General features: G+C 41.2%; 1 protein-coding gene across 1 annotated transcript in view; it reads right to left on the bottom strand.

The window, feature by feature from the left end:
• Positions 1–26,720, bottom strand: part of TTLL5 (tubulin tyrosine ligase-like family, member 5) — a 136,273-nt gene that overhangs the window by 34,268 nt on the left and 75,285 nt on the right. The window contains exon 29 of the mRNA XM_010583727.1: positions 21,444–21,598. Within this exon, the coding sequence (XP_010582029.1) occupies positions 21,444–21,598 (155 nt within the window). The remainder of the gene's footprint in view (positions 1–21,443; positions 21,599–26,720) is intronic.

Genomic DNA, 26,720 nt, shown 5'->3' with positions numbered 1-26,720 from the left:
CCTGGGACTTTGGAGATCCTCTGAGGCACAGGGTGCTGTCCAGAACTTGCCACAGAGCAGGCACTCAGAGACAGAAGGGGCAGGAAGCAGATGGCCTGTATAAAATGAGGATGCTATCACCTGGACTGCAATCTGCTTTTAAGCTCCACAAGAGAAGCCAAGGAAAAGCTTTCAAAGTTAATGAGCAGCCTGTCAAGGCTACATTGGCACAATAAACGTGTGGAACTGCATTTTGGGTTCAAATCCAGTTCAAAGTGACAAATACAATCTCCCACGGTGAAGGTGTTGCAGAGATGTAGAAGAGTTTCTGTCCCAGACCATCAATCAAACTTTCCCTTCTTAGTGATGAGGCACAGATGCAGGCATCTTATAACAGTTTCAGCCTTAGTTCTTCAGCTCCCCACTTTCCCAGCAACTCAAGATACTTTTTCCTATGCAAGAGGCTCTTACCATGAGTATGTTTGTGCAATGAGGCAACAGAAGATGTACAAGGTCCATGTGAAACACCTTGGGACTGAGTTGGTTTAGGCAAAGACCATAATAAGTTCTGTGGATTTAACTACAATTTCCAGATCCATTCACAGGTTAACTGCAATAGCTACCAGAGGCACAACTCAAGCATCCTAGGACATTTCAATATGCATAATTACTAGCAAATGTCAGGAGTCCCCCTCTGCTATTCTCACAATTCCCCCTTTCAACTGAGAGAGTTGATGTTGTTACAAGAATTTTATTCAAAATCAAAGATGTGAGCAAAAGCATCCAACCCATCTCCTCGTGGTGCAGGATTAGTGCATGTTTCAGTGGCTGGAGGAGTCCATGTGTCGCACTCTCAGCTGCACAACTCCACAGGCAGGTACACATTCAGTGCCAAGATTTTTCCCTGAGATTCCAAATTAAACTTATTTTCTCTGTTTTATTGCATGACCTTCCTCTTATTTCAGGGCTAAACCTTCACTACTAGAGCTATGCCTCCTTCGAGCTTAGCCAGCCTTGGCACAGTTAACTCCCTTCATCTTTTTCCTCAACTCAGTCCCTTCTGGCCTTTGATTGTATACTGCTTTTCTGTGAACTTTTTCCACTTTATCAGTATTTGCAGCTAGGCAAGTGCTCAAAACTGAGCACATTATTCCAGATGTGCTTGCACAATAGCAATACAGGGAAAGCCCACTGCCTTCTTGCTCCTTCACTTTATTCTACACATACTATCAAAGTTCATGGGCTTCCTTCTTTTCTGGTATATGCTGCTGTATAATTTATTCCCTACTCCCTGGCTTCTAAAAGTTATTCCTGCTATGTCCCTGCCACTGAGAAACCTGGGTTTTGGAGCAAAAAGGTTTTCTTACAACAAAGGCAATGTAGTACCTACTCAGTTCTGCTGCAGATCAGGAATTAAGCGCATTTTAGGTCCTGGATCTCCATATACAGGCAAGGTCATGAGTGTAGCAGGTTAGAAATGAGGTGCATCAAAACAGCCTTGTGACAGTCTAGCAGGGGAAGGGCAGGGTGAGATTGTGGAGCACTGGAAAACCTGCAGGCAAGGCCTAATCTACCTCAACTATTCCCGGATTTAGCTGGCATTATCAACCTCTTACTTTCAGGACCACTAAACTTGCCAGTCTTAGCAAATGAAATATTTACCCTTCAGTGGAGACAATTTTTGTTGGGCCCCTAGTAGCATCCTTGGCTCCATGCTAATTACAAAATACTGTCAGTCTCTCTGATCTAGGGAATACTTGGCAGGTAAACACTGTATTTTTTTCTTCTCTTTACACATGGCAGCCTTGAAATACACTAGTAGAAAGGCTAAATCAAGAAGAAAACTAACAGCCAGCTGGCTGCAAAGTTCAATGCCTTCATCCTATTGTGGTTCATCAGGTTACTGGAGAACCAATGAAGGCAACTGAGCATATTTCCTCCATGTGATCTAGATTACCAAAATCACACAGCCTTCCTACCCTCCATTAGTGCAAACATAGGGGTGAGCTTTACTGAGTGGAAGGTGGTTCTGCCTTCATGTTTCCTGCACACAATTCCACACCTGCAAACACAGTCAGAGCCTGCAAAAATATTTTACCAGCAAGACATACATACAATAAGACTAACACAGAAACCTGCTATCATTTTGCCCTTATAAGGAAGTGTTGGGGAAGATTACCTGCTTAAATCTGACATGCAATTGGCTGAACTGTGCCATGTCATGTCAGCTCCCTGCCCCAATTTTAAAGTATTAATTAATTAATGAAGTTCAAGACAGAGCAGGTGGACTCTGAGTGAAGTTACCTCACTGTACTGCCTAGCTCTGCTTTGATTAAGATAAGTCATACAGACTTAGACAATGTGTTAAGTGCCACCTTAAACTTGATCACTCATCCTAGTCCAGGCAGAGTTTCTGGCATGAATATACACACTCCACAGAATTCAAAGTACCAGAAACTTAGATGCAATACTGCACCACTTAGAGATGGGAAAGGTGTTCCTCACTGCAGAAGTTCCACTATAAAATCCTGGCATGGATCAAGTGGATCAACACAAAACATGACTTGGAACTGACATTCTTCTACCTTTTCCTCTATCAATGTAGCCAAGTCTATTGAAAAATCAAACTGGAAGACTGATGGGCTGTATTTATTCCTAGCCATATATTTTTTTAGTGCTTTATCCAAGCAGATTTTGCATTTTATGGGTGGATAGCAGCAGTAGCATGTGAGAATGAAAACAGTAAGTAGGCACCACTATCTGGTCTAGAATATGCTTATGACGGAGTCTGTAATTAAAGTCACTAATCTCTCCTGGAAACCCATATTCCCCACCTCTCTCTAGAGAGGCAAGGGTTAAGTCAGGATCAGTAAGTTAGCCGTGCACCCTGTAATGCCTTCTTTGAAAAGCCGCTCACACAGTTTACAGGGAAAGAGTGAGAGTGCAGCTGCTGTCCCAGCCAACATTTGGTTCCTATTACAGCAAATAAATCTCCCCCTCCCCCTTTTCTTTTCTTTTTTTTTTTTTTCCCCTTTTTATATTAAAAGTCCATCAAACACATTTTTTTCCTCCTTAATATTTTCCATTAAGTTTCCTCCTGCGTAGGCTTTCCCAGAGTGTGGTGCTCTTTGCTATATGTGTTCAAGCATCAGCTGCAAGATCCCACTGAATAAGAGAATGGGGAATGAAGAAAGCAGCTCAGGCCCCTTGTTCAAGTCTCAAGAGGCAAGTGAAAAGTTACAGTTGGGCTAAACTGGTGAAATCTAGAGCACTTGAGAAGAATAAACAAACAAACAAAAAACAGGCTGTTGAGTTTTGCAGGGTTAGGATTCATGAGATGGGGGAGAGTACTTAAAACACTCTGCCTCTGCCCAGAGCCAAATGCCCCTGCCACCATCAGACTCCCAAAAGACATAGCACAGGATGGCATTGCACTACAGGCCTTAATGGTTCCTCCAGGGTTGTGCTGTCTGTATCTCATACCACTTGAGGCCCAAATGACTTTTTTAGTTGTGCCATATGACCAGAGAGTAGAGATGTCATATGCTCCTAACTCTGCGTGCTTTGTTGTCCAAGTATTAAATATCAAGTACACAAAGAAACCTCTAAAGAACATGACAAGCCTCTAGAGTGCACAAAATTTGCACAGAAGTTCATGAAAGCAATCAACTTTGCTTGACATGCAGTACACCTATCATCTTGTTATATAGCAGATGAAGACCCTCTGATGGCTTGATAATTCTGACAGCTTAGATGGTCTGTCTATGAGGACAAAGCATGCTGAAGTATACAGTTCCCTGACATCATGCCTATAAATTTCAAGGCCAAGAATTACAGCCAGATAACAGAACTTCACAAAAGAAGTAACATTTCTATATTTATAATCTATATATCTAAAGGGAAGGCCAGAATCTGTTCTGTGCTTCCAGAGCAAAGACGTACAAATTCACCTAATCAGGGATTCTGGAAAGCGTCACCTGAAAGCTAGCTGGGACAGAGTCATATCAGGAGAAATGCTCCAGGTAAAAGAAGTAGAGTAGCAGCATGGGACCAGTAAGATGCATCTGCTGCTACTATTCAGTAACACAACTAAAGCTGTATAACGTCTAGCTGCTGAAATACAGTAAAATAAGAAAAAAAAAATACAAAACAAGAACTAAAGGTCACTTCTCTGGGTGTGAGGCTGTATGCTTGTGGTTAACAGCATCTTGTTTTTGAATAATTCCCCAAGCATTGATACAAGGGCAGAGTAAAGGTCCTCAAGAGACCTTTTCCCTTAAACAACTGAACTTTATCAATCTAGCTCCAAAGAAATGAAGCTAAAGGAGTTTCCCAATAACAAGAAGATAGACTTACAGAGTCCTCTAAGCCCCATGTCACTTATATGCTGGCGAAAGAGGCACCTCCAGCATTCTTATCTTCCCCATGTTATAAACTTGATTCTGTATGTAGTTTCTGCTCTCCTTGTCCCTCAAGTGGATTTAGATATGGTCACAAAGTAAGACAAGAAATAGACCAGATTTGAGAGCAATCTCCCACCTGTTAAACAGAACATTCTTCTGTTATGCTGGAGTTAAGGGAGAAAATTTTTTACCTCCACCTCCTGCACAAAGATCAACTCACCTGCTGTGGCTCCCTGAACATTTAACAATGGGTTAGAGAAAGAATAGGAAGAGGTGACTGTATCTGTGTCAGCACACACTTTCTAAAGTCTGTAACAAAGTGTTTACATAAAATATAATGGGGGTGGGGTGGAATATGCTCAGATCTACAAAAAGAAAATACTAGCCTAAGTTATTACCTATCGCAGAAGTTGATCCAGTAACTGTATATGCTGCATAGACGAGACCATCCTATCACACACATTGCAGGGGGAAAACAAAACAAAAAAACCCACATACACACACACACCCCCAAAACAACAACCATAACAAACAAACAAAAAGGCTACTGATACAGAGACCACAGATAGAGAGTACACACAAACCGTGACATGCAGACTATCAGCCATCCTAAAAGCAGCATGGCACATTGGCACCAAAGCAATCCCAGGGTTGTGGTGCTAGGTGTTTTACAGCTAGCTTTTTTGGAATCCCTGCAAGCCTCATGACGGCCACACAACGCTGTATTTGTACTGTAAAAGGCAAATGCTATTTTTCCCTCACCCCACTAGTCACCCAGCTTCCTTAGAGGTAATGGAAGATACTTTCTGGAAGTACTTATTTCAACCAAGGCAGCACAAATTCCTAGCAATGCTCTTCTCAAGCTAAAACTGACAGAAGTTTTCCAGGTCTGTAGTGTTCCTTCTAAGAATCCTCCAGAGATACCCTACTTGCAGAAAACTACTTTTCAGAAAAGAATTCTACCCTAAAAGTCCACAAGTTATTTTTCAAACAAATTTGCTGTATTTTATTGATAGCTAAAAAACAGCCCAAAAAACTTCAGAACAGAATGGCTGGTTCAATTTTGAATTACCTGTTATCAATTTTTAATACAGAAAGAGAAAATATTTTAGAAAAATCTGTAGCCAGCACTGGAACAAAAAAACCAACCAACCAAAAAAAAAAACCAGTGTACCTCCTTCCCAAAACTTCCTACACATCTGTCCCCTTCTATTGCATCCAAAAACTGGTGATGACATAGCAGGACTGGATTATAAAGAACTGCAAGAGAAGAGTGGAAAGACTTTTATTTTTATAAAGCCTCACCTGGAAAAGCAAACTCTTCAAGTACTGCAGAGCAGGAATCTCCCCATTTTTTGGCACTTTGTCCTCCAAGGATTAATACCACAGAAGCATGTTGCCTTGCCAGAAGAGACTATTTCAGTTTATGACAATTTTGGCCTCCTTGCTGGTCTTTTGTTTTAAGCTATACAGAATACAGTCCCCATTCCACTCCTAATGTTGTTCCATAAATTCCCACCTCCTGTTGGGATCTATCTACCTCTTTACCTGAAAACAGAGCTCAGCCTGCAGCATTTCCAGTAACCCAATGTTTCAACAAGAAAAATCACAGAGGAGTTCACATTATCATAAAGAAGTTAAATATTCAGTGGAATAAACTGAGTTACAGCATCTTGTTTCTGGCAGAGAAGAGTTAAGTGAGTAAAGGGGAAGCTCCCAGCTAACTGCCTTCAGCACATACAGCAGTGAGCAGTGTCTGTTCCTGCTTTAACAGAGGCTTTGTATGAAACCTTGGTTTAGCCACCACATTTCTCTGTCTCTCTCTTTCCTTATTGGAGAGATAATCTGGTCCCTCTAGTCTCAGCAAGGGGTTCTGGGGCATCATGGATGTAAATCTCTGCCTATTTTATGTGGCCATTACAGAATAAAAGATTAAAATTACTATGATTATTTTGGGAGGGGACATAGAGCAGAAGACAGGTGAGGAAGCAGTAATTAGAAAGGCAAAGAAAACCAAAGTAAAATAAATTTATTACTCTAATACGCTTAAGCAAGTGCAAAGGTGCTTCACTGACACGTGGCACAAGGTTCTATAACTCAAAGGGTAAAATACAATAAAGCAACACTATTGCTAATGCTTGCACTCTTGGCTTAATTAATTTTCTTTTATTTCCCTCTCTCCATCCTGGCACTGTAAAGAAGAATGTAGCGCATGAAGGCTGGGGGCAGAAGTGCTACACAGGGCTGAGGCAGCATACCTGGCAGCTGCTAAAACAGAACTTCAAAGTCTCAGCTCCCTTTGAAAACCCATCAGCCAAGAACCACTCCTCCCCTTCAGCTTCTTTAGGAGCTGGTACACTTAACCACTTCAGCATGTTTGGCAGTTCTACAGCCACTTCCAAAGCAGGTGGTGGAGTGGAAAATTGTGGGAGAGCCCCAGTCACTCAGTTGTCTCCCTCCATCCCTAGCAGGCAGCAACGCATGTGCTGACCAAGCAGGCCAGCTGACAGACCACAATTAAGCACAGAGAGCAGGGAATTTGTGATTATACCTCTGAATCTACAGAAAAGGCCCAGGCTTACCTCAGTGAACTTAGTCGATGATATCTTTCTCCAGGAAACTGCTAAATCTGATGACAGACAAAGTCTGTCATTAGAGGAAGATGAGTAAAAGGATGTTCAGATAATTATATCATATAGTACAAAGAGCTGGCACATTCCAAAAGGCAGTTCCCAGACTTGTCTAGGATTTGTTGAAAGATCCCTCTCTGTCAGACCCTGTCTGCAAAAGATGCTCGATTTGCACAAAACTTATTTGGATCACCTAGAGCTTGAAGTCTTTTACGTGAGATTTCTGCCTCTGCCTACAACTGCAGGCTAGGAGGTAGAGACTGTAAGCACTGGTTTTATTTGCAGCAACTAGAAAAAAAGCTTTTAGATTCTGTCTATCTGAACAGGCACCCATATTTGTGATGTTTCCTCCTCCAGTGTGGACAGAAGAGCCTATGATGCAGTTGTGCCAGCTCTGTTGGTCATCCCAACTGCATACTATATCCATCTTTTCCCCTCTGGGTTTGAGAAGAATGGGAATCCAGGGATGGTGCTGTTTCCTTAGGGATACAACTTTGCTTGATTCCTTAATGACTGATTTTGGGTAGGCCTTTCAATTGCTAGGTCTTCTGGACTGTGTATGGGTGTTGAATATTTCTGACGACTCTGGAAACCCAAAAGCCAAGAGTAGGTATCTTCAGAGGAAGTGCAATAGCTTTCATAGGAATTTGTGGTTAAAGATGAAAAAAAGTTATGCAATCTTGTATTCCAGTCCAACCCAATCCCTTTTTCTAGAGCCAAAATGGAATTGTTTCCTACAGTGTACAGAGAAAATTGTATAATTAGTCAGAAGCTCCCAGACTCAGGAACACAGATGGGAACTATGGAATCACTACCTCAGGAATTTCACCAAGTGATTGCATGTAATGCTAAGCATGAGCACATCAAAGATGCAGCTGCAGATGCTAAACCCTTATAAGGACAGGCTGAAATACCCCAGCCACTTAGTGGAATAATGTCCTTTCAAGAGTCCCCTCCTAGCATAAGGCACATCAAGAGAGGACAATAACAATAGGGTCCAGTGTCCTATCAAGAAATGTCCATTATATGCCACTTCTTTATACTTGATGCCTTTCATGGTGTTTCAGCAAGCGTTCTAAATAGAGTAGACTTTTCTCACAAAGGCCACAACTGGTACATTTCACAGAAAATGAGCCTGTAGTAAAGACAAGAGTACAAACATGGCCTCCATACGGCTTGAGCTGAACATAGTAACATTTGCAAAGAGGTTAACCTTCATGTGTACTGTGTTTATGGCTCTCTAGAAACTAGTTGGAGTATAACACAGTAAGAAGGCTCTCGCATAAAGGCAAGTAACAGACATTAGAAAAAAACTGTAAGTAAATGACAAGAGTAGTCGTTACCTAGTTCTGCTACCTAACAATATATACCATAAACACCAGAGTGGGATTTTGATAAATAAGATGCAAACAAACATGCATTCTGTAGCAACAAGCAGAACAATTCACAATCTGTGAAGTTACACCATATCAGGAATTTAGATAATTTCAGAGTGAGACATGCAAACAACACAATATCCAGCACCACAGTTCTCTTTCACAGAAATGCTCCTCAGTAACACAGGCCTAATGTCTACACTCACATATTCAGGTTCTGCAATGCTTTAGAGGTCATAATTTGTTAACAAAGAATTTTTTCTGTTTAGAAAATACCAATAAAACTACTGCACTACGTGAATCATTCTGTCTCCTATGCCTCAAAACAACCTAGAAATTCGTTCATAACTTTCATTCTCTTTACACAGATAGTAGAGGATACTTTCATATTTAAATCTTTTGGGTTAGCATCAGCAGCAGGAAAGTGGAATTTCAGACACAAATGAAAACATGATTCTGACCTTCGAAAAAAACCAAAATCAGTTATGCAAACAGTGTCCTGAACAGAAGGACAAAATATTTAAATGACTAAAAATGGACTGGATCCAAGGTTCTTGAAATATACCAGAATAATCCAATTATTAAAACTGGACTTTCAAAATTATTTTACTAGTACCTATTAAGTTATTTTATCTAATAAATAATTTTAAAGCGTGTTTTATATATTTATTTATATAAATTAAAATAAAACATTAAAATATTTGTGAACTTTAATAGATAACAGAGAAGGTTATTGTTCCTGTGAATTTTTAATGAAATTAATTCCACATTAAAACACAGCTCCTTCTTGAGGGTTTTCAAATTTGAAGAAAGATTAGCAAGTTCTCAATATTCAAAACCAAACTCTATGAAAGGCAGCTGTTCCAAAAATCCTAATAATCAGCCTTTGTTGGAACTGTTCATAAAGGATAAGCTCTAAACTTACTTTTTTTTTTTTGGTAAGGAATTTTGGAAACAGAAGGCTAGGGTGATCGCTGTCAGTAGGAACAAAAATCTCACTCTCTTGGAGAATATTCTGGAGACATTATATGCAGTTCTTTCTAATAAAGAGATGTGTTTATCAACGCACCTCATCTTAAGAACAGCAAAATCTCTGAAGAATCACTTTTGGGGCACTCTCAGAGTTTCAAGAGCCTGTGCTTAAATCTTCCACATACACAGTTTTCCTTGATTCCTTTACAACAAATGAGATTGTGTTCTCTTTGCAATGTTGACTGCCTGAGTTGGAAAGCCTTTAACTGCTGCTCAACTTATCATCCACCGGGAGATACTTACAAGAAGCCAAAATCTTTAGCATCATGAGACTGTCAAAGAATCTTACACCCAAGTGCCTTCTAATGGAGCTGAGATCAGAAATATATTGAGCAGAACACTCTAACAAGTTACTTCAAGTTTTTTCTAACACCACAGTTTGAGATCTTTTAGGAAACAGACATGGGAAGTAGAAGTCAATACACTGTAAGCAGTATGTTGTCTTTAATGAGTACTGGAAAGTTCTTATTTGAAATTCAGAATTATTGTTTATAAGTGATAGAAGCCATAAATCCTAGTTACTTATTCATCAGTACCATAAAAGACCAACAGAGGTGTCAAACCTGAGCTGCTGACTAATATAAAGAATCTCATTCCATTTATGCTGTTCTGTGGTTAAAATCTCAGAAAAGAAAAATGCCTGAAAATGCTGTATTAGTTATAAAAATAGATGTGCATCTGAAAGTTCAAAAGTTTCTAGGAATGCCAAGCCTTTGTTGGTATGACTGTTAATGTCCTTGCAGATCTACACTCAGTCACCAGCAGCAAGAAACAAAATTCTTAAAACTTACTCAATTTCAAGTCTCAGCATCTGCAGCTTTTGAAAATGCTAAGTGAAGAGAAGCTGACATCTCTTTACTCATCAACATCTTTATCCTAGTGTCAAAAAAGAAACAGATGGTCCAGGCTTGAGGTTTCCTCCTCCTCTTCACATAGTCTACCAAACTGAAAGTTTTCTGAGCTGAATTTTGAAGAAAACTCAATTTTCAACACTGAAGACATTCACAGCCCAACTTGGCTACATTCTTCACAGAGAAGATTTTAATTTTTTTTTTTCAGCAACAAGGAAATAAAGAATTCTTTATGCATACAAAAGTTAAGACCACATAAGCCACAGCCCTTTTGCTCCAAAGGGTGACTCTTGTCCAGGCTAAGCATCCCTGACAGACAGCTGCCAAGTAGCATGTGCAGCATTGCCAGATAACAATCTTCTTAGACTAACTCCTCAGTCAAGTCCCATGTGCCAGACAGCAGAAGATAGAAAGGGCAGTGCAAGACATCTACTGAGCCAGATGCAACCTGAAATTCAAGCAAAGAAGCCACGCAACATCATGGATACCAGCAGCTGGAACATAAACAGTGTCTTTGATAAGGCTCCCTCACTTTGAGATTTCTTTTACTAAAGGTTGTCGTCTCAGGGCCAGTTTTCAGTAGACTTGGATCAGCTAGGCTGCCTTGGCCTCTCCCCACCTGGTTTGCTGTGGACAGTAATTGTATGAGAAATGTTAATAAAAGTTCAGTGAGTGCAACAGGAGAGTGTCTGGAAATTGTGGTATCTTTAAGCACTAACTAGCTTTTTTGCCACACCCACCCCACCCCCCTTTTTTTTAAAGAGGATATCCATCTTTCAACTATTGTTACAGAATGAAACCCTAGAAATAACTGCTTGTGATAAAGGACTCTGGATACATCGATATTTCCATCCTGACATTGCAGAGCCTACCTTTAACAGTGCACTTAAAAATCTTTGTAATTGGCACTGATTCTGGACAATCCAATAACCAGCTTTCTTGAGCCACCAAAAAATGCTGTCTTGCTCATAACCAACCAAGTCCTCTTACCCAGAGCATTTTGGTCAAACTACTTACTGGCTGACAGCATACAGAGTTGGGTAAAGACTAATAAAGTACTACTAACCACAAATGTTACTCATTACTATAATTCACCCTATTCCCTAAACAAAAAGCTGGCATTCCACAGTGGAGTTCTGGTTGCCCCACCTTCTTCAGATTACACAATATATGCACACTTCAAAAACCTATGAGCTAGTGAACAAGATCACTAAGCAAAGCTGTCTCCACATGCATAGGGAAGCTGAAATACTTCCTGAGTTTTTTTTAAAGGTGGCTTTTTTTCCCCTCCCCCTTTTTTGAAAAGAGGTTTTTGTTAAATGCTGGAGCCCTGCATGGCTCACAAACAGCTGCTGCTTGATACCTGCAGCCCAGAGAAGCCCTGGAGAATAACAGGCTGTCATGGAGCCAACAGCATACAATTCAGAAACTCTTGTGTCAGCTACAAAACTCCCCAGTCACAAAGGTGGGGAAAATTAGGTGACAAAGCAGGATCTTCATAGGAAAGACTGACTAACACTTTCAGGGACAGGAAAGGGGTTTCTTTGTGCTTTTGGCAGGGAATTCCCATTTATCTCACAGGATAAAACACCAAAGAGAGCCACATGCTCATCCTAAGCAAGCCAAGCTAAAACGTGACCTCGGTCTGGATGGAAAATGTGAACGTGCATTGGTGGTGAAAACTTCACTGTACAATGGAAGGCAGCCCCAAAACAAAGCCTAGCAGGAAGGAAATCCTTTGGCCCCTTTTGCTACCTCCTGCTCTGGCATTTGTACTTGGTCACTGAAACCCTTAACTCATCTGAGCTTGACTCCAGGCCCTTTGGCTGCTGACTTCAGAAAGCTGTCCAGGGACTACCCCATATGAGGGCTGCCTTCTGGAAAGGCTTTCCACATGGATCTCAGATCGCACCCTGCTCCCAAAATCTGGCAGGCTGACTGAGATAGCAAGATAATCCTAATTCAATTTCTCTTTCTCAACTGTACAACACCAATGTCTTCAACACAGCTGTTCAAGACCTTTGCTCTCACCAGTGACTAAACTTCCTTTCTAACACTACCCTCTAGACACCTCCATTTTCTTGAAGTGAAAAGGTATAGGGCAGACCTGGAAATCTCCAAAATATTCACAAGTTCAACTTCAGGACAGCCCTGGAGAGCATGAGGCAAATGAAGGAAAAGTTGCTAACCTGTCTTGTCCTTCATAAGCCTGGCTTACAAAGGGGATTTCCATTTTTACAAAGCAGCATTCTGTTGTGTGTCTGGTAGGGAGGATACAGAACATGCAGCTCTGAGATTTCAAAGTGCCTCACTGTGACCCACAGGAATAGCACAGTTCAAAGATGGGCCCATTCAATCCCTCTGTTCTTAGGCCAGATAGACCTGCCCTAAGATCAATGCCAGAAAGGACGCTCTTCTGGGAAACCTCCCAATGCCCTTCTCAGCTGCACAACTGTGAACTAATTCCAACAGCTATGGCATGGTAGCATGGCTTTCATTTCTACCTCACTACCTGCAAGACCAATCAATGGACAAAACTTGAGATCCTTGTGTGGGGAAGGGCCAGTGATGGATAAAAATACTGCTAAAAAAAATTAGGGAAGGGGAGAAACCAGACATTCGTGGGATTCCCTGACAGCTCTGTGCAGAAGGAAGGGCTGGGCTGGAAAAAACAGGGCCCCAGGTTCCTGCCAAGCTGTCTGAGGCCCGTCCTTTCCAAATAGCTCAAAGAAACAGCCAAGGCTCCCTTGTAACCCTTTCAGAACTCCTCTAGAGAGAAAGGCTGCTGTGGCCAGAGCTGCTCCCACAGAGCACCAGACTATGGGGGTCCCCTCATTCCTGGAAGGCTGTAAGCAGCAGAGTCTATCTCTGCCATGAGAGCTTCTAAAGTGAGGGCTACAGCCACATTAACCCTCTGAATACCATTCTGGAAAGCAACTAGTTTTAATGGTGATTGGGAGGTTTAAATAAATGCAGAGGAAAGGGAGATCCGCTGGTCACTTTGCAACATGAAATATCTAGAACCTACACAGGATATTTCAAATAGATGTAGGATCAGGGATGGCTCAGGGGAGGTTATATGTCAAGTAGTGCAAGACACTATAAGATTTCAACTTGTTCTATATTGAATTAGATACTTATTAGAACAGAAAACAGCATGTGACTTCCATCACAGCCAACAAAATCCACTGGTGGCAGCTGAAAGCAGGAAGAGAAGAGTTTACTAGTGACGAAGGAAAGAAGAAAAAAAAAATTGCATCAGCATGAACTGCCTATACCTGTTGCTCAGTTTTACATTTACTGCCATAATCAAAGAAAAACAAGTGCATATTAAAATAAAAAATTCAGTGTTTAGCATGGTCAGAAGCCAGCAAGATATTAGTATATACAAGTTAGGAGTTAGAAAATAAAGATACAATAGCATTACTTACATAAAACCAATGTTTTACTCCTACCTGATGTACTGTTTTCATTTTTCGTCATCTCTATAAAGACAGCCAGACAATTATTAGAGGGCTGGGAATATTTCCATTTAGAACTTAAAGAATGGAACTGTTTAGTTTAGGAGAGACAAATAAGAAGGGAGATGATAGAAACAGAGAATAAACAGTGCAGAAAATAAATCAAGCATTTCTGTTTGCCTTCATGTAATAAGGGTGCAGAGACTTTCAGCAAATTTGGGGGGGGGGGCGGAATTTAAAAGGGAACTTTTACATAATATGTAATTCACCTGTGGAACTCACTGCTACAGCTCAAAGACTACAGTTTTTCCAGAAAGTAAAAACATATTAACAACAACATCTACACTGGACTATGTGGAACAGAAAGTATTGTGAGAACTACAAGCCAGCTGTTAACAGTTGGAGGGTAAAAGCAAGCTTCCCCCTCAGACAAGGAATTTCACTGCTGCCCGTCAGAACATTCTCTGTGCTTCTACTGAAGATGGTGGTGGTAGTCACTCTGAAGCACAGGACAGGAGAACTAGACAGATTAGCAGCCCAGTCCAGGACAGCAAATCCTATGTTTACATTAGGGTAAGATCAGTTTGTGGAGGCAGCTGCAATGAGAAAACCCAAAACCATTATGCAGTATTGGCTTGGGGGAAGGTATGAAACCTCTGTCACCCCCCTCCACCTACCAACATGGGCTGCTTGCTGGGAATAATGGGAAAGATCCTCATAGCTTCTCTGAAAGGAAGTCATGCAGTCAAAGAGAAATCTGCCCCCCTCAAATTTCAAGAGCTATTTCAAAAACCGTAGTTGCCCAAGGCCAGCATACACAGGTAATGCAGACATTGTGCCCCCTGTGCTCAGCTAGAGCCAGTCCAAGGGAGGCCCCAGGCTGCAGCTCCAGCAAAGCCTCCCAGAAGTAGCTGAGCAGAGAGGACACACTCGCAGAAGTCTGCTGGTGCCCCACTCTGCCCTGCTGTGAGGCCTCACCTCTCACCTCCGGCTCACAGCCCCAGCACTGGCTCCTGCAGTCTCCCTGCACGTGGCCCAAACCCCCTTCGCCTCTGGAAAGGGTCCTGCGATTAATCTCGCTTATTACCTCGGAAAAGTAACAGCACAGCGGCTGCCAGCCAAGTCCGACTCAACAGCGTCTGGGGAGCCGAGGCTGCAGGGCCAGGCCTCAGACTGTCTGGGCAAGTCACGAGCTTTCCGCCTTTCCTCTCCCGGAGGCTCCAGACAGACACAGCCAAGGCCTAGCTGTGGGAAGCAGGGATCCTTCAGGACTGTGCCAACCCATGGTGCTGAGGCTCAGGGTGATTTCCAAGCAGGATGGAGAGTAATTGGACCTGCCATCACAAGTTTCTTTAGTGTGACCAAAATATATATAGAAAAAAAATACAAGGCAAGCCATGTATTTCTGAAGTTTAAGTCAGCCAATTCACTTCCACAGTTAACAAGTTGTCACCAGTGACCCTGGGAGATGGGGGGGGGGGGGTGGTGTAAAAAAAATGTAAGAGGTTGCTGGGGCAGGGAAAGGGTGTTACAGGCACAAATATGTATGGGTAGAGGAAGAACATGCACAAACCAGAGACAGGATGAGTTGCAAGAACATACAGCTACCCAGGCAGTACCCCTATTTTTTGCCTGCCCTCCTCAAACCTACTCTGAGCAGAAGGTAGTAATACACCAAACCCCAAATTCGGGGCTCTCAGAAATGCTGCTTCTCAAGGACCGCAGGCAGAATCTGCATGACAGAGCTGCCGAGGAGATGCAGACAGGGGATTGGGCATGGAAAAAAAAAAAAAAAAAAATCACTGTACCCACCCTCAATTACTCCTTCACCTCAAATAAAGAAATTGAATTAAATTTAGGCATTAAAGCTAAAGAGGTACAGAGAAAAGAGGACAAGCAGTATGAGGAGTAAGGAACAGACACATGGCTATGCTAGCACAGGGCTGGACTTGGTGCTGTTGGCCTGCTGCTGCTCCAGCATTTCTGTACTGCTTAGTTAAGGAGGTGTTAAGGTCAATGCAGTTTACTCAAACCGAACTGAAGGCCTACTGTGTAGCCCTCAGTGCCTGCTGCTTTCTCCCTTCATTTCCTGCAGAGGCATCAGTGCAGCAATCTCCAAGTTAGCTTGTGCCTAGATGCTGTGCAAACAAATAGGCTCTGACCACTTGGCAAGTGCGGCACAGGACAGCAGTTGGGCAGCCTCTACCTTGCAAGAGACTGCAGGGAGCTTGAAACAAATGATTCGGAAGAGAACAAAGTCACTATCAACCTTTAAGATGCAGAACTACAAGGCAACACATATGTAACAGAGAAATAGATTTATTCTTATAAAAACTTGGCATTAGCTGCCAAGATCCATGGGAATTCTCTCCTCCTTACTTCTAGCTGCAAGACCATATGTATTTAGCTCTTTCCCACAGCCCCTACTGCAATGTCCATACCGCTTCTGCCATGCTAAGCCCACCCGGGCCTAACTCACAAGTCTTGCAAGAAAGCAAGACTATTCCATCAACTGCTCACCCTTCTATCATTGTGAGAATCACCTTGCACATTAGCACATGTCTTGGCTATTCTAGTATCACTCTTCTCATAGCTCTTCAGAGCCTGTCCAGTCAGGGTCCAAGCCTGATTTCTTGTTTTACATTCCACATGTCCAAAATTTAAAATAAAAACTGAGGAAACAATGAAGCCACCTTCACCTTCCCTTTATGTCAAGCACAGCAAGCTGTCCCTTTGACACAAAGGATCAAGACTGGTGAACCACAATTAGCCTGTGATAATTGTCTGGGGTCTTTCTGGCAAAACTCAAAGTTTCTGTGGAAATAGAGAAGCCACTTACATCAGCACAAAACAAACTCTCAGAAGAGATCAGAGACTCTTCCACACCCTCACAAGTCCAAAAGATATATACTTAGTATGGTCAGAGCAGAACATCTGAAACCTAGAACATGTAGGACATGTACCCCTAGCAGTAAATGAAACTAGCATGAAGCAGTAGTAGGCTCTAGGTAGGGAAGGAGGATATAAAGTATCCACTACCCAGCCAAGGCTAAGGAAGGCCAGTGATTAAAAAGAAGGTTCTGGTTTGGGGGACTGCAAAAGCAGTGCAAGATTGTCAGGGGATGTGGCATAGGGTTCTTATCGTTTGTGAGCTGGGCTGTGCAAGAAAGCAGAGTATACAATCATTTTTCTGTGTAGAATTTTTGGGATACAAATTAATACATATTTGCTATTAGAACAGGAACAGGAAGCCAACGTTTTAAGCAGTACTGGATTTCCTGCACCCATATTGTTCAGTTGATTTGTACGCCATAAACATATGCAATGTGACCCAGAAGCACCTACTATGTGAATGCTCTAACTATGCTGTGAATGGGCATGAAGTCTGATTCTTTCAAAAAGCTGCAGGCTTACTGCACATCTGATATTTCCAGAATTTCCACACGAGGCATACTGTTTGGGGTTCCTGAAAACCTGAGATGCCAAATGGCTGGGCGGCATCTTCTAGTTTCCCACCCCATTTGATACATCCAGGCAAGGAAAAATAAAAATGAAAATACACAAAGAGCAGCCTGTTTGGGAACCTGGACATATAGCAGGTATGTGCACACAGTCCGTGAAGCCCTGAGCAGCTGCTGCTGTTACTACCACTGAGAATGACACCAGAGCAAATTAAACTTAGAAACCCTTAGATCAGAAAATTGAAAAAATCTGGGTTTATATAATTTAACCCAGATTAGATAGCCTGCCAACAAAACATCATTTCTCAATGAACCTGAGCACTTTGGTTGAAATCATAAGCTAAGAAATATTTTGGGCATGTCAACCAATGCGAAGAAGATAACTCCTTGTTGCTTACTGCAGTAGCCCTCCCAGGCTGTCTGGTATAGTCTGGACTGCCATTCTACCCTCTGATTGATGACAGGGAAGCTTGCTTGCCTGCCTGCCCTAACCAAGTTAGATAAATCTGTTAGAAGATCCATGGAAAAAATACGCCAAGTACTTTAGAAGAGCCAGGTTGGTCTTGTCTTTAGGTTTGAGAAAGATGTTATGAAAGAACAAGAAGCTAAGGAAACAGAGGTCTGAGAAAATACTGACCAACACTGCTGAATTCTTGCCTACTGACTGCCCATATGAGTTCTAAAAGATGAACCTGAGCAAGGATGGCTGCTGTTGAATCCAAGGTGCCCACAGAAAACACAGAAATCTGTACCAGTTAGAAAGAAATCTTTCATTAGCTTTGGTCCAGGTCTTGCAGATTAAGTGACCTGCAGAGCCCAAGTTATTCTTAGAGGAGAAATCCACTGTCTTTTCCAAAAAAAAAGTAACACAGCAGCTGCAGATTCCAGTGCCAGAAGCTTCTAGAAATGTCTACCATCCCCACCACTAGGGATTATGCACCTATTTGCCAACCAGTACTCAAAAGTTAGTTTAGGTTCTGAATCAACAAGCTTTGTTCTCTTAAACACCTTATTTTTCACCTTTATTATGCAACTGAGAAAGCTCTCAAGAGAATACTTTTTCAACAGCAGTTCTAGTAAGGTCTTGGCTTCCGAGACTGGAAATTAGCTTCACTGGATAATGAGGAATCACTTTCATATTTGTTGTCCTCAGATTACATTACTAAAATTGTGATAAAAATTATACATGGGAGTCTTAAATACTTCTACTACAAAACATGTAATCACGTTTAGTGCCTTTACAGCAGAACATGAAAGGGTGACAATCCTGCCTGATGGATAGAGTGAGAATCATAGAATTGTTTCGGTTGGAAAAGACCTTTAAGATGATCGAGTCCAACTGTCAACCCAACACCACCATGCCCATTAAACCATGTCCTGAAGTGACACGTCTGCATGTTTTCTGAACATCTCCAGGGATCGTGACTCCACCATTTCCCTGGGCAGCCTGTTCCAATGCCTGATAACCCTTTCAGTAAAGAGATTTCTTTTTCTAATATCCAATCTAAAAGCTGAGAAGAAGCTGAGATAACACTGAAATAAGGCAATGAGACAGGACTAGGGTTAAAGAACGAGAGCACAGATTTGGCACAGCCTCAATGAGCTACAGAGGGCAACAAAGGCAGGGCTGCAGCAAACATGGCAGAGGCTGACAGCCATGTTACTGTAGTCAGAAGTAAGCCCATGTACAACTTGGAACATCTCACCTCTTGTGTAGCCCTGCAGGCTACAGTGAAAGCCTAAACCATCATTTGCGTGGGGATAGCACCAATGCTTACAGAAAGTGACTCTCCCTCACAAAAAAAAAAAAAAATCTCAAAAGGCACAGCAATGCAGATTTATAAAGTAACATTTTAACATATCCAGAACTGTTCTCTGTCTCTACATTACAAACTCAAGATCTCCTTTGCCTTTTGGCAAGCAGATTTGGCACCTCATCTCATACAGCCAAAAGAACTGAACAAAAGAAGGGAGAATTTCTTTTGAAAAACATTTAGGTAAGTCAGTACCGTGAGAGGGGGAATTAAAGAGGAGGAAGATTTGTCAGTAAGAATAGCCTGAATTCTATAGATTGCAAGCATCAAAACAAAATTTACAGACAAACCTCAAAATGGGTTAGATTTACCACAGAGCCATACAAAAACTGTAAGGACTGAGTTTCAGAGACAGATGTGTGAACTGGAGCCAAGTACAAGCCAGATAAGAGACTCATTTACAAAACATTTCCATCCTTGCCGAATTCTACAACTGATAGTCCAGAACCTTAATGGACCAAAACAGGAAGCTTTTCTTCAGTCAGTCACCCAGCACTGAGCACAGGCTGACACTCATCAGATGACCCTCTACGAACTCCTTGCTCCAATGTAACATATCAAGTAGCAAAAAAGACATTTACAATACAATAGCTATCTCCATATATCATGACCTTGATATTAATTTTGGAATTCTCTCATTAAATAAAAGTTCACAGCCCAAGTAATCTAGCACTGCTTCAAGAATCCCTTTTTTTCATTTCCAGATTTACATAAAACTTTTAACTCCAGGTATTCTGGCCATTTAATACAAGCAGCCATGAAGATAAAGTAATTCAATAAAGAGTCTTAGACATGTCCGTCGCTTGCTCTGAGGATAAAAACAGAGCAACTGAAGCACTGAAAGACCAAATGGTTCACAAGATGTTTGAAGATGGAATCTTATTCCAGCTGTGACCAGACAATTCCGAAGTACTTTTGGATTGCTGTACAAAATAAAACAGAATTTCTAAAGGCATTAAATTATGCATACAATGCTAGATGAGGCACAGCCCTGGAAGTTGTTCAGAGTGGAGTTCTGGGCACTAAATGATGGGTTCTCAGATCTACAGGTAACATGGAACTGAAATGGTTTCAGAGCAATATGGTAATTACAGTGACTTCTGCAGAGTTCTGCAACAGAAGATTTTGACCATGAGTAATCCTTTTCCAGCTATGTCTGTGAGTCCATGCAGAGGTGCAAGCAGGGTTGAGAAAGGAACAGGAAGCTCTAGGACAGCCTGCACTCTGCTGCTCTCTCAAGCTATGTAGGAGGGGAAGACAGTTTACACCTGCTGGATAGGTTCTTTATTTGGGTTAGGTAATAGCTTGCCTGGTTGGGCTCCAAGAGCAGAATCACCACCACCTCTCTCAATAACTCTAAACCCCAGAGGCAAACATTGTGCTGGAACAGAAACAGGCCAGGAATTCATTTCTCGCATTCCTCTTCTTCAGGCAGGATGAAAAGCAGTGACTGATGAAATAAGAACAATTTTTCTTGAGCTTTCTAAATCCCATTCCAATGCTCCTATTGAGGGACCCATTTGGGAAAGGATGACCACTCAGGTCACATGCCTTCTGCACTGTGTATCTGCCTCTCTCACCTCCCTCCATTTTCCAGTAGCATTCAGGCACTAGTGACAAGAATCATCATTTTCATGTATACAGTGATTTCCAGTCCTAAACTCATGTGCTGGAGAATATCTGCCTCATTATTTTATTTTAAAAGACAAAAATGAAGGCTTAGGCAAAGGAATAAAAGTTTACTGAAGTGGCAAAGGAAGAACTCAAATGTCTAGCAGTTCTGGGCCTGTATTCAGCCTAGTCTACTGCAGCAAGCTTGCCTTGCTCCTAGCTTCCAAGATCCAGAATCCTTGGAGTATATCTCACTGCTCTTTCTGTCCAAGGAAGAATGGTTTCACTGCAGAACCAGAGTCCTCTGCCCCAAGTCCCATGAGTGTATCAGCCATAAATATAAATTCCAATGTCCAAAATTAATAAAGAGCATAAAGAAGCCATCTGAAAAAGAAACTTTTTTAAACACTGCAAGATACTGCTCTATCTTTGAACAATCTAAACTTCATATTCAAGGAAAAAGCATGAAGAGGAGGCCTTACTGGAGATTTCTGCAACACCAGATGTAAGTTTGCTTTCTGCGTATAGGTCTCAACACCAGCAAACGTAATCTTACAGATGCAAGGATAAGAAATGACCAAAGAGAAACAGATATCTCCCTTTCATTCTACATGTTCATCCATGCCGTTATTTCACCATGAACCTGCCAGCTCTGGGGACACAGCTCTATTTTCATAGACCTAGTTTCTAGGCTAGTCCTGAGAAGAATCAGTACTAGGCCCTTAAATGTTATCTTTTGAGCAGGAAGCCAAACACAAATTATGAATGAGCTCCTGAGTGCATTGCATTCTTCTTCAAAAAGCTGGAGTGGCAATTTTAACTTACCTGACTGCTGAAGAGACAGATTTTTTGTCAGCTATATGAGTGTCTGACTGAACAGCCCACAATGACCCTCTTTTGTTAAGTGGTGACCGGTAGCTCTGTGGGGCAGCTCCTTTCCCCTTGCTTATAGCTCCACTTGCCAAGTTCAGGTTTGTTAACTAAAAGAAACAAAAAACAAAAAACAAAACAAAACAAAAAAACCCATCAGAAACAATTAAAAGCCAAGAAGAGAGCAGAAGGTGTCACTAAGTAAATTGAGTAAAGTGTATAGAGTACGTACTAAGAGAAGTAAGACTGCTAGAGAAGGGAAATGTTCAGATGCAGAAAAACTGTACTAGTTGCATAAAGCAGTGGGAGAGATGACACTAACAGCCACCATGCTTGAGATGAATTCAAGTACCAGCATTAAAACTACAACCCTTCTAGTCACAGAAGAACAAAGGAAGAAAAGGACAAAGATGGGCAAAAATGCCAAAGAAAGGAACATCACGTTCCTGCCACGTGAAAAATTAACTCTGCATGCACTAATCAAAAGCTAGAAGCTCATATTACACTGAGCAGAGACGAGTGTCTGTCCAGTTATCATGAGCTGTGTCACAAAGCCAGCCATATGTATCTGTCCTCTCTCTACCCCTCTCTATGCAAACGTACAGGCACAACCCAACAGCATAAGTACCTTGGATATAAAATTCAAAACCAAACTCTACCACACATGAAAAACTTCTCACACAACCACTTCCGAACTGTTCACACAAGTAAATACACTAACTAATGACAGCCTAAAATCATGTTAGGTATATGTTTGTTTTATCAAGCTGTAAAGAAATTATCTATGTGGTTTTAAGCATATAAAAAGTATTCCATTGTTTCTTTCTCTGAGCATTCTTCTTGCATTGCTTATCTTCTTGAAAGATCAAACTCTGCAAGCAGACACTATATGTGGATTATTGAAGACAGCCTAAATACATCACATAATGGTATCTACTACAGCAGTTTAAGTATTAGTTTACATTTGAAACAAAGAACCAAACAAACATTTCATGAAGGTTACAAAACACTACAAAGGTTGCAAAGCTAAGATTCCCAGTCAGGCATTACCAGAATTAAGTTTATGACTGCCTTCAATTACATGATCACATGCTGCTTTTTAGGAGCACAGAACAGACCTGGTTGTGCACCAGGATTAAGGTCATACAGCCAGCAAGACTTACCTGTGTTACTCCTGCTCGCTTCTGTGGCAACTGTAAGGCATATAGCCAATGAGACAGATATAGGCTCTTCTTTCTGTCTGTGCCTTAACAACCAGCCCTGCATCTGCTCCAGATCTCAAAGGTGATGCTTAAGTCACTTAAGTGTGACTTAAGGATAGCTTGTGAATTCCCAGCTTTGAGATCTTAATGGTCTTTTACCATTAAGGCAAATTAATTGTGAGCAATTACTCAAACAAGTACATACCAACTTCATTGCGATACACTACACTCATACCTTCAACAGACTTGTGCAGGACTGCAGACTTCATATCCTCTGACTGAACTCTGGAACATGAACTAACATTGCAACTGGTAACATAGTAGGTTGCCACTCCTCCTGTGGTTTAGTAGTACAAGGCATCTAAGCACTTTGTAAGTTCAGAAATCTTAACTCCTACTTCAAGTTCTGGACAGGATTAAGTTATAGTGGTTACGCACTAGGCTTCTGCCCACTTCTCCAAAAGCAACTGCTTTCATCTCATCCCTTCTCAGCTCTACCCTTTCCCATTCTTGCTCCTTGTCTGTATGTCATTATTCTCACCTAATCAGTCCCAGCTTCCACATTTCAGGTGTCATTCTCCTTATCGTGCTCAGTCCAGTTTCATTCTTACAGACTTCGAGCACTGGAAGTGGTAAGTAAGAACACAGGAGAATGGGGTCTCAAGCCTCAGTACTCTAGAGGTGCAAATACAGAGAAATTCAGTTTAGCATCCTCAGTGTGGAGGGAACCTCCAGGAAGCTGAGAAACTCTAGCAGGTGCTGCTGCGTACATTTCACCTGAAGCTTTTAAGATAGTTACTGTGCAATCAAGCTTGGACAAAATTTTAAATTCCAAATTGCTATTCCAAAGCATGGGAGATCCAGAGATTAAAGAGAAAAGTTCTGTAGATATTAAAATGCACAGAATATTTTTTTTTTAATCCAGCCTTGGTTTTGGCCGGAACACTTCACCTTGCCTGAAGTGTTCTGAAATCTGAACATGAAGCACAGAAAGCATGAGTCCAAATGGAGAGAGTTTCAGAACATTACAAGCAATTTAAAAGAAGATCTTACAGTGGGACATATCGGGCAAGCTTAGTAATGGGCAGTGCTACCCATCTTATATGAAAAACAGCATTAGGTGTAATTTTGGTGCCTCTACCTCACCCTTAAGTGTTGTTGTCTTCCATAGAATTTAATTAAAATTTAAAGCATTTTCATTGCAATAACAGAAAGCTTCAAACTAGGTTTAGTTCTGATTGTGCCAGGCACTATGCAAATACCTAACAATGACAGTTTCTGGCCACAAAGAGTTTATTGTCTGAAAAGGAGCACAAAGGGCAAATGAGGCAAACACAGAGGCCAACATGGTAAATGAAATAGGATATATACAATTCTTAGCTTGTTAGCAACAGTGATCACAACTTTGCTAACACATCCAATGTGTGAAATGAGGAGAGAAAATTGCATAAAGTAATCTTCATCATCTTGATACCAAGAACCATTTATTCTGATGAATTACCACCTCACCCCTGCTCTATTAATGTGATAATGCTTTCCTCTCTAATACTGAATAATTGTTTTTTTGAAAGCTGTCTTTCTAAACAAAGCAGGTGAGCAAATAGCTTAGCATGGGCGGTAGGGACATTTCACACATTGCAGATAGACACGTGTTTAAACTACAGCAGGATTAAATACAGGCAAGGGATTCAGAATGAAGGAGAGAACACCAGCAAGAGTATAAGGTTTAGCTGCAGCCAGCCCACCCAGATGGGTGTTACTGCTTGTTACTGTGCCATGCGCTGAGACTGCTGCTTTCAGCTGCTATAAGTAACTTGCCAGGATGTTGCCTTGGTGGATTGCTGGGGCACTCCGAACACACCTCTGCTCAGCAGAGTTCATTTTCTAGTCACTAGTCCTCCTGTGCACCTGATGAAACTGTATTCTTCCCTTTATAGAGGCAAACACTGAGCAGCAAATCAATTGTTACTTTGGCTTAAAAGAAGATAATGTATAGCACCTGGACCAAAGCAGATACCAAAAATCTCCATAAAGAATAGCTTGCAGCTTCAGAAATTGTTGTAGTGAAAAACAAAAACAAACAAAAACAAACACCAAAGTCAAGAAAGGCAGGCTAGTGGGGCTCAACAGGGAAGGTGGTTATTAGAGTGGATCTACAAGAATAAAGTTAGTTTTCACGTTGAGTTGTATCAAGATGGGTTCAAATTCTCCTGCTTGCTAAGATTCCTCTTTTTCACTAGCAGTGAGGGACTTCAGAATATTTTTTCCTGACACTGACAATAAGACAGGACACTTGTGTGTGCTGTACTGCATGCTTCAAGCATCCCTATTTTCAAACATCTCTCCTCACATCAATATGTTCTCTGTGGAGTCTATAAAAGGCAAAATAATACACAGCTAATATCTCTCCTGATAGAATGATTCATAAAGTTTTGCCACAATTAAACTGTCAGGGACAGCAAAAGGTCACAGGCTGAAAGTAACATGCTGAGTGAAGAACACAATAGAATAGTAAATCCCAAAAAGTTCTCATGGAAGGAGGAGAGCCCACTTGATGTACTGCTATTTATTATCTAACATCAAGAAATAGGGGATGGAAGAACATGTGGGTTGTCACAGCCGTATTGACAAACAGAGCCTTGTGTTAGAAAACCTAACAGCACATATATGTACTGTTATACTTAGTTCAATACAGTGCTAATAAGCCAAAAGACCAATTATTGCATAATGCCAAAATACTTTTTCTTTAATTATTTTTAAGAGTTACAAGGTAAGTTTATGACTGCAATCCACTTACCTTCTTGACAGCAGAGACACATAAGCTTAGAAGAATTGGTCTCTACTGTCTCGCTTTATTCAAAGAAATTTATTTCTGAATAAATTTAAGATTGAAAGCAAGGCCACAACACAGAATGATACCCAGAAGTGCTGGATATAAGTGTTGAGGGTTTTGTTTTTGTTAATCTGCTTTACAATTTAAATAGGAAATATGAAGAAATGGGAAGAAAGAAAATTCCAGGACAGAACTGGTTCCTAATGAATAGCATCCCACAAAGACCCACTGTACAGTACCTTTAAGAAATCACAAGCAACAGTCAGAAGAGGACCTTAATATCTTTCACATTTCTGATCTACATTACACTATTCTTTCAACAGTTTCCCATTATCATATTCAAGAACCTTTTTTCTATAAAGTGAGTATTTTCATTTTGATTGTCTAATGTTTCAAATAAGCTAAAGCAGCAAATGTTAACAATGGTCAAAAAATTTAAAAAAAAAAAAAAAAAATCAGTGCTGCAGATCAGCCTCCACACTTTCAGGAAAAGCCTCCTAAAAGCCTGGGTGTTTCTCTTGCTAGTTTACAGGAGTCAACCAGAGTGAACAGGGACACACCATCACTAGAAGTTGTTACTCTGCCCCTCTTGGCAGAGAGCTGAAAAGTAACTTAAATTTTCATTACCAACATCCTGAACAGCAGATCCTGAGTTTCACTGGTCAATGTGTTACAACAACTAGGCAAGCAATGTACTACAAAAAAATGCCTACTTCATACTCCCCAGTTGGCAGCTCTATTATTTTTCTGCAAGAGGCCAGTCATATCCTGTTGCCTATAAAGTGCTGGGGACTGGAGATCCACAAAGTCTAAAGACCACTTCTCTTACTTGGAGCTACACTTGAATCCTCTCCAGTTCACCCATCTCATATTTCCATTTGGATCTTTCTGATTGGTGAGGAAGAAAAGGGATCCAGAGTTTGAACCATATTTCAAAGATCAAGACTAAGAGATATGCCAAAAGAATGCAGTCATCATAGGCCTACTTTAAAGTTTCTGGCACAATGTACCCTATCAACAAGTTTTAAAGGTATATATGAACATCAACAGTTCACCGAGAAACCTTTTCCTTTAAAGAAAGATTGGACAGAGATCATGGTAAGACACACATAAAATCACTGCTCCTCTACCTTATGACCAGACCAGAATCTTTAGGTTTTGATGCCTCAGACGGGACAAGATGACACTATATCATAA

This window comes from Haliaeetus leucocephalus, unplaced genomic scaffold, assembly GCF_000737465.1.
Source record: "Haliaeetus leucocephalus isolate CR32 unplaced genomic scaffold, Haliaeetus_leucocephalus-4.0 Scaffold932, whole genome shotgun sequence".
Classification (NCBI taxonomy): domain Eukaryota; kingdom Metazoa; phylum Chordata; class Aves; order Accipitriformes; family Accipitridae; genus Haliaeetus; species Haliaeetus leucocephalus.
The sequence above is the reverse complement of the archived record's forward strand: the minus strand, read 5'-3'. Positions and strand labels throughout refer to the sequence as shown.